We start from the raw sequence: 13,302 nt of genomic DNA on the forward strand, positions 1-13,302 counted from the left end.
GAGTGATGCGGCCGTGGACTATACGCGCTCGTGTAGGCTCTTTGAAATTTTTATACGCTATTCCCACAAATCGGACATCGCTGCATTTTATGCGAACTACTCTGTTGTCCGCCTTTGAATCCTCTTTTATTCAGAACTTGTAAATAACTAAGCAATTTTATTTGTACTTGTTAAAATCAGCATGACGCGGACGGCGTGATTTCAGTATAAATTATTTACCTCGACACAAATACAACATAAGATTTACATTTCCATTGACGCTTTAGTTGGAGCATTTGTAACAAACAACATTTTGTAAAAGTAATGGAATCATAACGCTTTATTGTTATGACACTTACATACTATAGGCTGCGGTGTAATTTCTAGTGGTTTTTATTTTGTATCCAGTTAGAAACCGTTGGCAGGACTCAAATACCGACTTTTAGTGAGTACACTGAATGCAGCAGCTAAATTGCATTGCTGGTTTTATTGCAATGTGGACGTTGAAGCCCGACCTAGAATTATTGACTGTGTTATACCGACTGAACTTTATTTGCGGATAGTTTTATTTTCAGAGCATTATTTAGATATAGCCAATTAAATCAAGTCAAGTTAAGCTGTATTTAATAAGATAAACATAACAATTAATTATACTAAAAAAAGAAATTAACTGGCTTATCTATTTCTATACAAAGTTTATTTAAATTAAATTATTATTATAACTATGAATTTATTATCCATGAGCTATGAAAATTTCGATATTGTTTTCGGACTTACATTTCCGCAGAGCTTGATCCGCCCTCGGCAGTACCGAGATGGGTTAAGCTCGTTTGTCTTGATGAAACTAGTCTGCCTATTAATAATGTTCCATGCCGATTTTATTATTATAAGTATAAACACTATGTTAAACATTAAAATAATAATATTATAATAATAATGAGGTTAAAATTTTCTAGCGATAGAATAATATTTTTATTACTTATAAACAAATGTAAAAATAACCTATTAAAAGAATCTATTCCAAATCAATGTTCGTTAAAATATTGAATGTTGCCAACAAGCGTTTGCAAAATCCGAATTTCTTTTGTGTCGTATTTATGGACAATGGCGCGCCGATTGCAATGGCCTGCTTTAGGTATTTTATTTTCAACCATTACGCCATTGTCGGAATAGTAATTGTATCAATACAAAGCCGGTTAAGGAGTTGGAAATGTTCAATTAAATGTACTGTTGTGTTCCGTGAATTTGAACAAACCTCTTCTCTGATAATCTATTGCATTGATGTCAACAAGCCCTTTCGAATGTAACCCATTACATAGGAATAAATATAAGTCGTAACTCTTATCTAAATTAGCCGTGAAATCTTATTATATATGAAATTCTCATATTATCTAAAGTATGATAACTGCAGAGCAGTAATTTCCTCTACGTCAATTGCAACTACAGAACTCGTCGTAGTCCTCATACGTGTGTCAATACTTATTATGTGAGTAAGTGACTTTAGAACTTACCACAGTATATTGCCCTCAAATAAAGTGGTATATCTAACTTTAACTTGGCTAAAAATACATATTATCCTAAATGTTTAGACCAAATATACTTTTTATTTCCCTCTTAATAATATACTAAACTATGTGACAATTTACCTTAAATCAATATTCATTAAGATATTAAATTTTAATATCAAAAGCACTTCAATGAAGCCGACTTGTTATTTTTTATATCATATACAATTACTTCAGTGACAATTATTGTGGATTTTGAAATGAAAAACAATTAAAACTGACAGAATGCACGAAATATTTTACTGCTGTTTCGATTTATTAAATCAAATATATCACGATGTGAAAACTATAGAAATATGTACATAAATTATAATTATGAAAATAGCATGTTCATAACAGCTGTGAGTAAAATTTAAGTGTTAAAACTTCATTTAGAAACATGGGAACAAATGCCACAAACTAATTCTACAATTCACATCCGTTCTCACTATCATCATCTCCGGCTCATTTCCATGAAAGCCAAGAGAAATATTTAAATACCAAGTATTATGCTCTCGTCTGTGCTGGTATCTGAAATTAAGCACACCCACATTCGCTGTTATGAATCCATAAAGATGTTTGCTGCTGAATCTATACATTTGTACACAGTTCTTTAAATGTATTTAGAGACTTCACAGTCTTCTTAATATAGAAAACATAACTTCACTGCAATTCTTTGAAATATATAAATAAAAATATTATAAATATAACGTCTATAGCGTTACCGTTTTCCTGCCAATTTACCTTGTTTATAATAACTTCATTAATATTCCAGCTTACCAGCACCGAAACGGAGTACTTTAAAGCGATACATAAATAACATTTTTCACGGCCAATTTATATTCCTGGAACATGTTAGTCATATTCATAAATTTAATAACAATTTCTTACGCCATAAGCTCGGCATTAAATTTCATTAAATGATAATTCCTTTTCCTTTCTATATACGTACACTAGTCTGAATTATAAATAGTTTTAAACCCACTGTGCCTTCTAATAGATGTACCTACACTTTAACTAAAATTAAAACGAAGTTTTAATATTTAATCTAAAGATTTTCTTATAAGTTTTGTTTTCATTCAAAGGTATTTAAAATATAGTAAGTAAAAAAATATATATATTCGTAAAATGTGTTGCACCTATCAAAAAACGAAACTTTTTAAAGCCAACCTTAATAGTAACTAATACTAAGTAAGCAATAAAGAAGTAATATACAAATAAATATTAGTAAAATATTATCCTGTTTCCCTAAAAACTTAATTTTCCACATGGAGGTCAGGTTAAGGTAACTCACAGCTCCGTCGTGAAATCAGAGGTAGTTGAACTTAGTGAAAAACAAAGACGACACTTACACGTCTTTTAGCTAACTATCCACATATATAAAATACTTCGGTTTACTCCTAGTTACATTAAGGGATTTTACAAATACAAAGAGATTAGCGTTTGAAAATTCCTTTGAATAATCAATGTTTAAACTGAAATAGGAATTAAATGTTCGATCTCAAAATCGAAACAGCTTTCAGATCTAGATAAAAAAGCATATTTTATACTTATTAATTATATATTAAAATTATTATTACTGTTTCTTCACAAAATAAATATTGATTTACTTTATAATATTTACATGTAATTGTTTTTTTAATGCTATGGCTTTGGCACTGGAATCGTGGAATATATTGTCAAAGCCGACATTTTTATTTGTTTAAATTATAATTTTGAGGAAACACAAAGGAGTTTGTCGATATGAATGAAAGCGTTCATTTAATTATTATTCTTTTTTTAAAAGAAGACTCTAGTTATACATTTAATTGTTAAATACAATTCATATTTATATAAGACAGTTGGTATAGAGCATAGAGTATAGAGTAACGAGTGTGCATAGTAACAGAGCGTGTTTGCGCCCTTGCCCGAGTTTCCAGAACATCGACAACGAATGAACTCGTTATGAACTCATCGACGGGTGAATGAGTTACTCTTACGGTCCGCCAGGCACTTTCAAAGTTTGCCCCAACGAGAAACATATAAACAACATACCTATACATTCACCTACAGCTGTACATAACAAAATAAGTAGTAAAGTAAATTTACAAGTTCCGATCACACATGAATGTAGCAAAATATAGTCAAACATACATTTTTAATTAAATAAAAACAAATTTAAGAACAAATACTTTTTGCTATATTGCAAAAATGTTGTTGTCTATGTACCTACAGGTTATGACAATAATCATTTTTTCATTTTAGATAATTTTGAAGATTTTTTTATTTTTACATTTTTTATTTATTTACTGATTTATAGAATTTTATATTTTCTTACATATTAAGTACTTTATCAGTGGCACAAGAGTGAGTTAATAACGATAAAATGTTTGAAGATGACGAGGACGAGATTTATGAAGCCATTTATGAAAACGGGCACTGGGTGTGGGATACCCAGGATGAAGCATTAAAATTTATAAGGTAGTCATATTTCATTCTATTTAATATAATGAAACATTTATTCTTTAATATTGGATTACATTTTTTGATGACCAGTGCGCTTAAACACCCTTCCTAAAAAACCTAACCATCAAAATGTGAAGCATCTGCGTTCAAGTGCTTTTTGTTAACAACATCCGATGTATAAATATATATCTACATGTGTATATGTACATAAATAATTATTTTAAAACTTCATATAGAAATGTGGTATCGGAATCGGATGTATATGCGCCACTATCAACCACTAAGCTCAAAACCATCGAGTTTAAAGATGACAAAGATCTTTGGGAGCAGGTAAAATACAATTGCACAAATAACATATTATCTAACAATTAAAAATTGCTATATATAATGGAATAATAAAATTACTAAAAGTGAATATTATTCTAGCAAAAATTTCGAAAACGCATGCAGAGAAAAACAACTGATTTCGATGTCGTAACGCTTCAGGTTATTTTAAATGTTACTTATTAAATTTTTGGATAATTCCTACTAAATGACACGTGTAACTTATTCCTTTCTAAAATTGTAATAGTATAATAACAGCTTATTATTTAACTTAAATGATCTTTAGTTATTTATGAAGGAAATACGACCGAAAGCAACATTAAGTTTGGGTAACTTTGATAAAAAATTCATTCCACTCATAGAGGTGTCTCCCACAGGACGTGAAGGATGTGGTGTTATTTACAGCGCCAACTTCAATATTGTCTCCAGCAGTGATAAACATGTTACACCTGCCCACCACAGAGCGGTTTTTACGAGCTTTAATATTGTGCTGCCAGTACTACTTACAGGTATTAACCTCTAGATTCATTCGAACAAGTTGTGTGCGAAATAGATTTTCCCTCCCTTCACTTTTAATGACTAAGACATTTTGTTGGCTTATTTATGTTACTTACACGTGAAGTATAAAACGATTTACTGCTATTATTTAACTACATTGAGTACCTACATATATGTTGTTTATGTGGGACAAGTTTATCGTTTCCAAATAAATCACCCGAGACCAGAGACCCACATATTTTTTTATTTTATAGGTATCAGAAATAATGACTAATCGAACTATAGAGCTGGAAACAAAGCTGCGAACGGAAAATAGCGCGGAAATAGAAGCCAAATACGGAGATGATATGGAAGATCTGAGATTGCTCATCGCTAAGGATTATTATATGATGCTTCTGGGTAAATATTACAACCTAAAAAATTGTATAGCAAATTAAATTTAAAATTTGTCATTGTAAAAATTTAAATCAATTTAATATATTTTGTAGGTGAGGGAGATTTTGCTAAATACCATCACATGGGTACTCAAAAATTACACTCACTATCCAAAAAAGAGGCTGCTTTTTTCGAAACTATATTAAAGATAGCCATTCAAATTGTCTGGATTGCTCTAGGTCGAAAATATTACAATCAAATCGGTATTAACATCATTATTACGTTTAAATCTTCACCATATCTAATAGTTAATATTAAATTAATCAATCATCAGAATTGGAGGTAAATAGAATATTTAAATCTGATATTTACAACTCCGCGGAGCACAAATTAAATACAAACTATCAAGTTAAAATGAATGACAGAGAGCAGTCTGTTTTATTTGGACACTGCCTGCATCTTGGTAAGAAAGTTAACAGCAACTCACCTCTTATAAACGAGGTATACTGCCATCGTGGCATCGACTACCGTTTGTTTGGACTTGGGGCTATAAAATATCCCGGGTATGTTGTACCACTTACTTGTTACTCTTTAATTATAGTTACAAACTCTAAGATGATTATAAGCCGTTATCAAACCTTATGTTGTGCTAGTTTTAAATTTAATAGTTAAAATATCGTGTAGGTATTATTTTACAAAAGTAAATTTAATAAATCGAATATGGACCTTAGTAGAAAACAGGTATTGTTATGACAGTGGCGTGCACACCATAGACGAAAATAAGCACTGCATACCATATAACCACTAAAACTATATTGTTTAATTTTTACTTACATACTTTTTATCATACATTACGAAGTACAAATGTTTCCAGACATTTAAAATGACATTTGATCCACGATTTTCTAAAAGTGCCACATCTATCAATGTGAAAACGAAAGATTTTCGATCGGCCGCTGCCAACTGCTAGCGCCGCTATGCAGCCAGAGCGGTGGTAGGCACAACTACTCAGTGCTAATTTTACATACAAAAATTCTCAAGGACGATCAACAAATCTCGTGTTTTATGAGAAAATGTTTTGCCTGTTGCAAAAACCTATGCATGTGTTGTATTCGAGAAGCACTGCATCCTTTTTATGCTTTAAAATGACGTAGAAAGTCCGTTAATTGTCAAATGAAACGGGACTTTTGGTTTGTCGGTAAACTGTTCATACATTTTTTTCGCCAATTTGTTATTGTTGATTAATGAATATTGTTATTTCTCTTTCTATGCGCAAGTGAAAAAGTTTTAAGTAGCTAATTAGTAAATAGTGAATTAATTTATAAACGAGTTATGGAAAATAATAATTGGTGATGTCTGTTTAACGAAATTAATTACGAGTACATTTCAATTGTCGTTTGAGTTTTGAATTTGTCGTTGTCTTTTTTTTTGTAATGTTTAATACTGTTAGCCCTGCGGCTTCTACAGCGTCACCGGAAGAGTAGGCCGGTGCTGGGGCCGGCCCGTTAGTGTCGTTGTCGTTTGTTGTTATTTGATCTTACAATTAAAATAATTACAAAGGCAAGGTGTGTGACCAGTTGAGAGTGAACTAAAAGAAAGGTAATGTTATTCGTTTTAATAAAAAAGTATTTTGATAGTTTTAATTAGCTAGCAGGTTTTGTACACCCAAATAAGTTATTTTGTTTTCTTTTTTTGTTGTTTTCAAATAATATTAATAAGAATATTTGGATCTCCACTGGATATTCCGATTTAAATAACTTTTATAAAGCGGTGATGAACAAATCATAATCGTTTTAAGGTACTTCCGTCGCTCAGAGGTAGTTGAGAGATTCATAAAATATAAAGATGTTCGTTCTGATCGGACTGCTGTCACTTTAGGCGCGAATATTATCAATGTTTAAATGAAACGAAGATTTTCGGGTTACTTCGCGTATTTTATTATTTTAAAAACTACATACTCCCGACGTTTCAGTTACTTTGCAGCAACCGTGATCACGGCAGACATCTCTTCTGCCCGTTAAAATAATAAATTACGCGTAGTAATCCGAAAATATTAGTTTCATTTAAATGAATAATTGCGAAAGATCTCATTATTATCAATAGTTTAGAGGAGGAAATTATGATGAAAATTGGTGTTCTTTTTCAAACATATTCTGCTTACCCTATCCCAAATCTCTGTGCACGCCACTGACATAGTCAATACTACGACTAACCTTCTTTTAAAATCGCAAGTTTTTACTTTTTTTTAATATTTTTTTTAGTTTTTCTTAATATTTTTATTAAGACTAGGTACATTACATGAGAGGTGAAGACTACATTACACTACTGAATGTGAGATGGGTGAAAATGGACTCTAGTCGAACTTCTCCTTTCAGTCAAATTCCCTAGCACTATTATTCACCTGGAACAATAACTTCATATATTATGGATACATATTTTTGATTAATGTATTCGACCGAATTCAGATTTCGTAAGGACAAAGTACAGGATAAACAAAAACTTACAGATTAAAAAGACGCTTAAGTTTTTTGGAAGGTATACTATCAGAACCAGAGGAAAAGTTTACAGAATATGGCTTTACTCTTGGTATTTTAGGACTCGCTCGTTCGAGGTTTGATATAATGTTGAAAGAAATCAAAGCCCCTGCAGGAGCAGGCAGCGTGTCCTCAGCTAGCATCAGGCATAGTTTATCAAGGTAAATATAATTAAAAAATCTAGCTAGATATTCGATACAAAAAAAATCTCAATTAGAATAAAATTAATTAAAATTAATTAATTTACTTCATACAAAATTAATTATTAAAAACTGTCAAGATTCCGTTTGCATAAAATGATGTTTTTTTTTTAAACGTCACTATTTCATATGAAATATTTTATTTCAAAAGTAATGCAAATTTATATATTGAATTTAATTCAAAGAAACCGAAAAGTATAAGATTTCCGTATATTTTTTTTAAAACCTATCGCCGTTTCACAAATCGCACTTGTCCTTATTCTATTTAAGTATTTGTTACTTTAATCTTGGCCCGTTATAGGACATCAAGAGTAATGTCTCGTAAAAGCACGGCATCCGCTATTCCACAGAAGCTGTATCCAAACATTTATATACCGAGGAAGGACGAAATAAAGTGAGTCATAAATTTAAAATTAATCACATTAATATTTAATTTTTAATAAGGATATTAATAACTTTAGTTTAATACTAATTTATATGAGCGACAGAAAATCGTTTATGAATCTACAATCATTGAGAAGAAAAGGATTCTGTACAGAATTTTCAACCTATTATTAAAAAAAAATATATTGAAACAGTTATTGAAATTAGCTGAGATTTTGAAAGGAGAATTGGTTTTACGTTACAGTGACATCCTTGCCGACTTTTGTAAAGAATCTCTTCCAAAGCTAAAAAGAAATGAAGAACAACGTTTGAAATGGATCCACCGCATCAGTGGAAGAAAAGCTCTTAGGAAAGTTATAAAAAAAGTTCCTTGATCTTTTGAGTTTGACTTACCCTTAGGCATCAAACGAATAAAGGCAAAGAAATATATTGTATAACTGATTGACAAAACATGCATGATATAAAAGTCAGTTTTTAATTAATAAATAAAAAATATTACAATGCCATTTGCAAAACCAATAAATAATGTAATTTGTTGTTACTAAAATTTAACTTGAGCTACTCGACCTTTGCATTAAATATAACACAATACATAATAATAATAATAATAATAAAATGAACGTTTCGTAGAGATAAGACAAATATATATTTGTGATACCAGTGACCAACAGTAATAAGATTGCCCAAACGATAGACAAGAAAATAGTTTTCGTAATAACTGCTGACAGCAGCTGCTATTAGCAGACTTCATACAATATTGATCAGCATTATTATCCTGTCACGATTGTTCCAAATTAAGTATTTAGTAATAGAAAGGATGACAAAATAAGTATATTTGTTAGCTTCCAACTATAATTCACATCACATGTTAACCTTTGTTAGATACATCGGTGAATAAAAGTAATCAAGACTGAAGTATATACGTGTATTAAAAGCACTCGAAAAAACTTAAATTAAAACTACTACAAGTACCGGGAGAAAAATTATAAAAAAAAATTGATATATTAAAAATGGGAGCGAATGGTAAAATATAGAATATATGAACTGATGCGCAAAGTCAATGTAAATCGAAAAAGCCGTCTTAGTGTGGATGTAAAAGTCTCTGTAGTCTGTTCTGCCAACGCCGTCTTTGAGTTTCACTGCAGGGTCGAATAACCTCAGTTTCGTCGGAGAATTGTGAAGGAAAATACGTTCTGAAAAATACATATACTACTCGTGTTCATAGGATACTACGAAAATTCTTAGCAAAATAGTGAAGACTTGTGCTTTATCTGTAAAGAGTATGTGGAATATTTGTACCATAAGATTTGATTCGCGTGTCATTTCATTATTTTCGTTTAATTTTATCAAAAAATTAAATACCGTGTGTTTTTATCTAAAATTTTTTATACTCACAATTCGGATTCCTTCGCTGGAAGTACAATATTTGGATAGAGAGTTGGCATAAACAGCTGACTTTTTCTTGAACTTGCACTAACAGCACTCTTGTTTGAACCATAGCTTTGAGTAGACCTGTATATTTTAAAAAATATTTATTTATTGGTAGTTTGTCTATTTGCACCAGAATCTTAACAAATGATTTCCTTTTCTCTAAAATAAATTAGTTCCAGCTCCGAATTCATGTCAAAAATACATTCATTTTACTCATAACAATCAAGCCTATCTGAACATAATTATTTCATAAATATTTTAGCTAGTAGCAAAAGGGCATCCACATCACAAATTTCAAAGAAACCGAACATATACATACCAACTGGATGTTCAATAAAACCAAACAGTATTTTGAAGTCATAAAAAAAGCCAGCATTTATTACAATCTCAAACACCAGGGCTCTTTACATAATGCCATTAGAATTTCTATCCGTATATTTATCTAATCGAAATGCCGTTACATAAAATAAAATCTCGTTTTACGCTCCAATATCCAAAGATCTAAACGAATCTAATGATCCGTATCTAATTTAATCGGAATACGTACACAGAAGCTCTCGATTTGGAGGTATCGCCACCCGTCGGTATGGGTCGCAGCATTGTATCGAAAACATTTCGAGGCATCCCGATGATACCGAGAACAATACCCAATTCTGACAAATTCTCCTCTGGACCGGCCACAGCTTGTAGCATATACAATATACGAGGATTCAATCTAAAATTTTTAATTTCTTTACAGAAAATCGTTGACATTAACTGTCATTAGAATGGATAAATATGACATGACTCATTAAACTTTTTTGAATGAAGCTAATATTTTCGGATTACACCGCGTATTTTATTAGTTGACTGCTCGTGGACACGGTTGCTGCAAAGTAACCGAAACGTCGGGAGTATGTAGTTTTTAATATAAATATTAGTTTCATTAAAATGAATACTCACGAAAGTCTTATATCTCATTAAGATCTTTTGAAATCAATTTAAAATAATGCATGTGTAAAGTTTGATGCAAATCCAATTAAAATTATACTTTTTCACATAATTTTCAAACCGAATTTCCATTATTACAAATAACATACTGTTGACATTTGATAACACCGAGTCCCATCATACGGTAGTCGATTTCGCGATGGCAGAACACTTCATTCATGAGCGGCGAACGCGTGTTTAGCTTCTTATCTTGACGGACGCACTTCCCCAACAGAACTTGGCGTTCTTCTTTCACCATTTTTGATATATACCCCGTCTTCAGTGTATGCTCCACAGCGTTAAATATCTCCGATTTGAACATTCTATTCACTTCCAATTCTTAAAGATAAAGTTTGTATACAATAACCTATTATCAAGAATGTATTATAGAAAATTCATATTATGTCCAAATAATGTATAGCTGTAAATTTAATATTCAAGTGAATGGGCCAGTTTGAATTGCGTTCGCGTATTATCAAAAACGATTTACGATAATCATAAAACCAGAATAATTTTCAACCATAAAATTATAAACGCTTTTACCTATCTGATTGAAAGCCTTTCGCCCTAAGGCCAGCCACACAATTTGAACGCACATACGTAGCAATGTTTCGAAAAATCTTGCATCTTTATCCGATAGAGATCGTCGTTTTTTTTGTGGGCCCATGTGATGAAACTTTTTAGTATCTCCTCCACCTGAGCATTAACACATATACAAGAATAAAGTCATATTTTACTATAAGACCATCAAGGCAATAACATATTTTTGCATAAAGTTTTAAGTCGACCAGTTTGGTATTGTTTCGTTTAATTTTATAAAAATCTCCTTTATATTATAGGTAAAGATATAATTTTATTACTGTTATTTAATGTTCTTAAATTATCCAAAATATATATATATATATATATATATATATATATATATATATGATATCAGAAAAGTACTCATTGTTTCTTTTAAAAATTATTTAATTTTTAATCTACTTCCGTAGTCTCATCAGTTCTTGTAGTGACCAAGCATTAAATTCAAATTTACTATATTATTATAAGAACAGTATTTCAATTATTAAAATAGTATTTGAGTTCCATACTAAACCAATGAATATGAACTAAAGTCAAATTGGTAACCTACTTCAGATAAATAAAGCAAGAGGAACAAACCAATAAGCATCGTGCTATATTCCTTTGCGACTAGAAGCCTTAAATCGGACAAGTTGTCACGAAATTCGCTTTCGACAATCTCACATTGCGGTGTCCTTACTTTACTCTCCAGTTTTATTATACGTTCTGTCATTTCATTGGCAATCTTAAAAGGTTATATTTAAAATAGAAACTATTTAATGAGCAATCTGCATTGAACAAAAAACACTAAAACAATTATTAATGTAATATTTTATGGGAAGATTAAAATGTTCATTATACAAGGTCCATACAACCTGTAAATAATACTGACAGCAAAGCACTAGCGCCCTTATAAATCTCTCTGTAGTAGGTAGATGCAGCATGTTTATTAACACGGGACTTAAAATATTTACTGGTGCTGTAAACAAAGCTATGTCCTTCACATCCTGGGAATATTTTTTATCTTTGTATATTCAAATTATAAGTAGCACTGTATATTTAAAAGTGTGCTTTGATAACAAAATACCTGTACGGTAATGACGTCTGCTTGTCCAGGTTTTAATTTTCTTTGATAGCGCCGACGAAATCTTATCTATGTAATTAATTTAATATATTTAAATTATTTCACCCTTTCATTCTCATCTACATGTAAAATAAACTATTTTTATTTACCTGTTCGATTAAATCAACGTCATCTCTAAAGTCTATTGTCCCTGTGGGTGCTTTAGTTGGCATTTGAATAATCTCTACCTGTTTCGGTGGCAAATCGCTGTACAGATATTAAATGTTGAAATAGGTATATACTTTTATTAAAATAAAATAAACCTTTTTATTACCTCACGAAAACTAAACCTTCTGTTTCTTCGTCCCAAACCCAATGGCCATCTTCATATAAACCTCCAAAGCCACCCTCATCTTCTTCATCAGCCATACTTATAACTATTTGTAATGTCCAATAATATATCACAAATGCAAGAACCCTATAATCTTTTATCTATACAGAGGGCTATGGACATTTCTCCTTAGAGTAGGTAAATGACATCTGTCTGAAGCTTTTTACAAAAATGGTTGATTGATGAGGAATGAACAAAAAGTTTATATTACTTTTATTTTAAAACAAGACGGAAGTAATTGAATAGTTTTTATATTTCAATTTCGGAACATTATTCATAAACTGATAAAATATCTTGATTTAATTCAACAGTTGTAAATCTCGATTCGAAATTTTTATCGGGCGCATTTATAACTTTGGGAGAATTTATGATGTCACCGGAGTTGCTCTCAACGGCGTTGAATATAAAGTTATGTTAATGCACCAAAGTTGAAACCTTAAAAGTTACCAATATTTTAACTTACTATGATGGACGGATAGTTTTCTATGAACTCTATCATAAAGTAGATACCTCATAATTATCTCTTTGATGTTTTTTTTGATAAATACGATTCGTGCTATTTATTGAAGCATATTATGAAATTATAACATTAAAAGGGAACAGT

The 13,302-nt window shown here is 30.9% G+C and overlaps 2 protein-coding genes across 3 annotated transcripts; one reads left to right on the forward strand and one right to left on the reverse strand.

Moving 5' to 3' along the window:
• The first annotated feature begins 3,737 nt into the window (after positions 1–3,737).
• Positions 3,738–8,749, forward strand: LOC116766373 (uncharacterized). 2 transcript variants are annotated; one of them, XM_032656215.2, is made up of 10 exons: positions 3,738–3,983; positions 4,205–4,298; positions 4,395–4,454; positions 4,670–4,801; positions 5,045–5,189; positions 5,279–5,428; positions 5,500–5,728; positions 7,672–7,860; positions 8,201–8,293; positions 8,528–8,749. In XM_032656215.2, exons 1-10 carry the CDS (start codon positions 3,889–3,891, stop codon positions 8,655–8,657), a joined length of 1,317 nt encoding a protein of 438 aa, XP_032512106.1. In that variant the 5' UTR covers positions 3,738–3,888; the 3' UTR covers positions 8,658–8,749. The 2 variants fall into 2 exon arrangements, 1 of the variants encoding a protein (XP_032512106.1); XR_004353241.2 differs by lacking the exon at positions 8,528–8,749 and having other exon boundaries at positions 7,761–7,860; positions 8,201–8,290.
• A 443-nt stretch (positions 8,750–9,192) lies between these two features.
• LOC116766382 (protein phosphatase 1 regulatory subunit 36-like) lies at positions 9,193–12,866 on the reverse strand. Its single transcript, XM_061522980.1, has 10 exons — positions 12,642–12,866; positions 12,478–12,574; positions 12,332–12,397; positions 12,120–12,251; positions 11,845–11,989; positions 11,227–11,379; positions 10,794–11,022; positions 10,262–10,429; positions 9,679–9,795; positions 9,193–9,476 (listed from the first exon to the last, which is right to left on the reverse strand). Exons 1-10 carry the CDS (start codon positions 12,734–12,736, stop codon positions 9,365–9,367), a joined length of 1,314 nt encoding a protein of 437 aa, XP_061378964.1. The 5' UTR covers positions 12,737–12,866; the 3' UTR covers positions 9,193–9,364.
• Positions 12,867–13,302: the final 436 nt, after the last annotated feature.

Source organism: Danaus plexippus, chromosome 15, assembly GCF_018135715.1.
Source record: "Danaus plexippus chromosome 15, MEX_DaPlex, whole genome shotgun sequence".
Lineage (NCBI taxonomy): Eukaryota > Metazoa > Arthropoda > Insecta > Lepidoptera > Nymphalidae > Danaus > Danaus plexippus.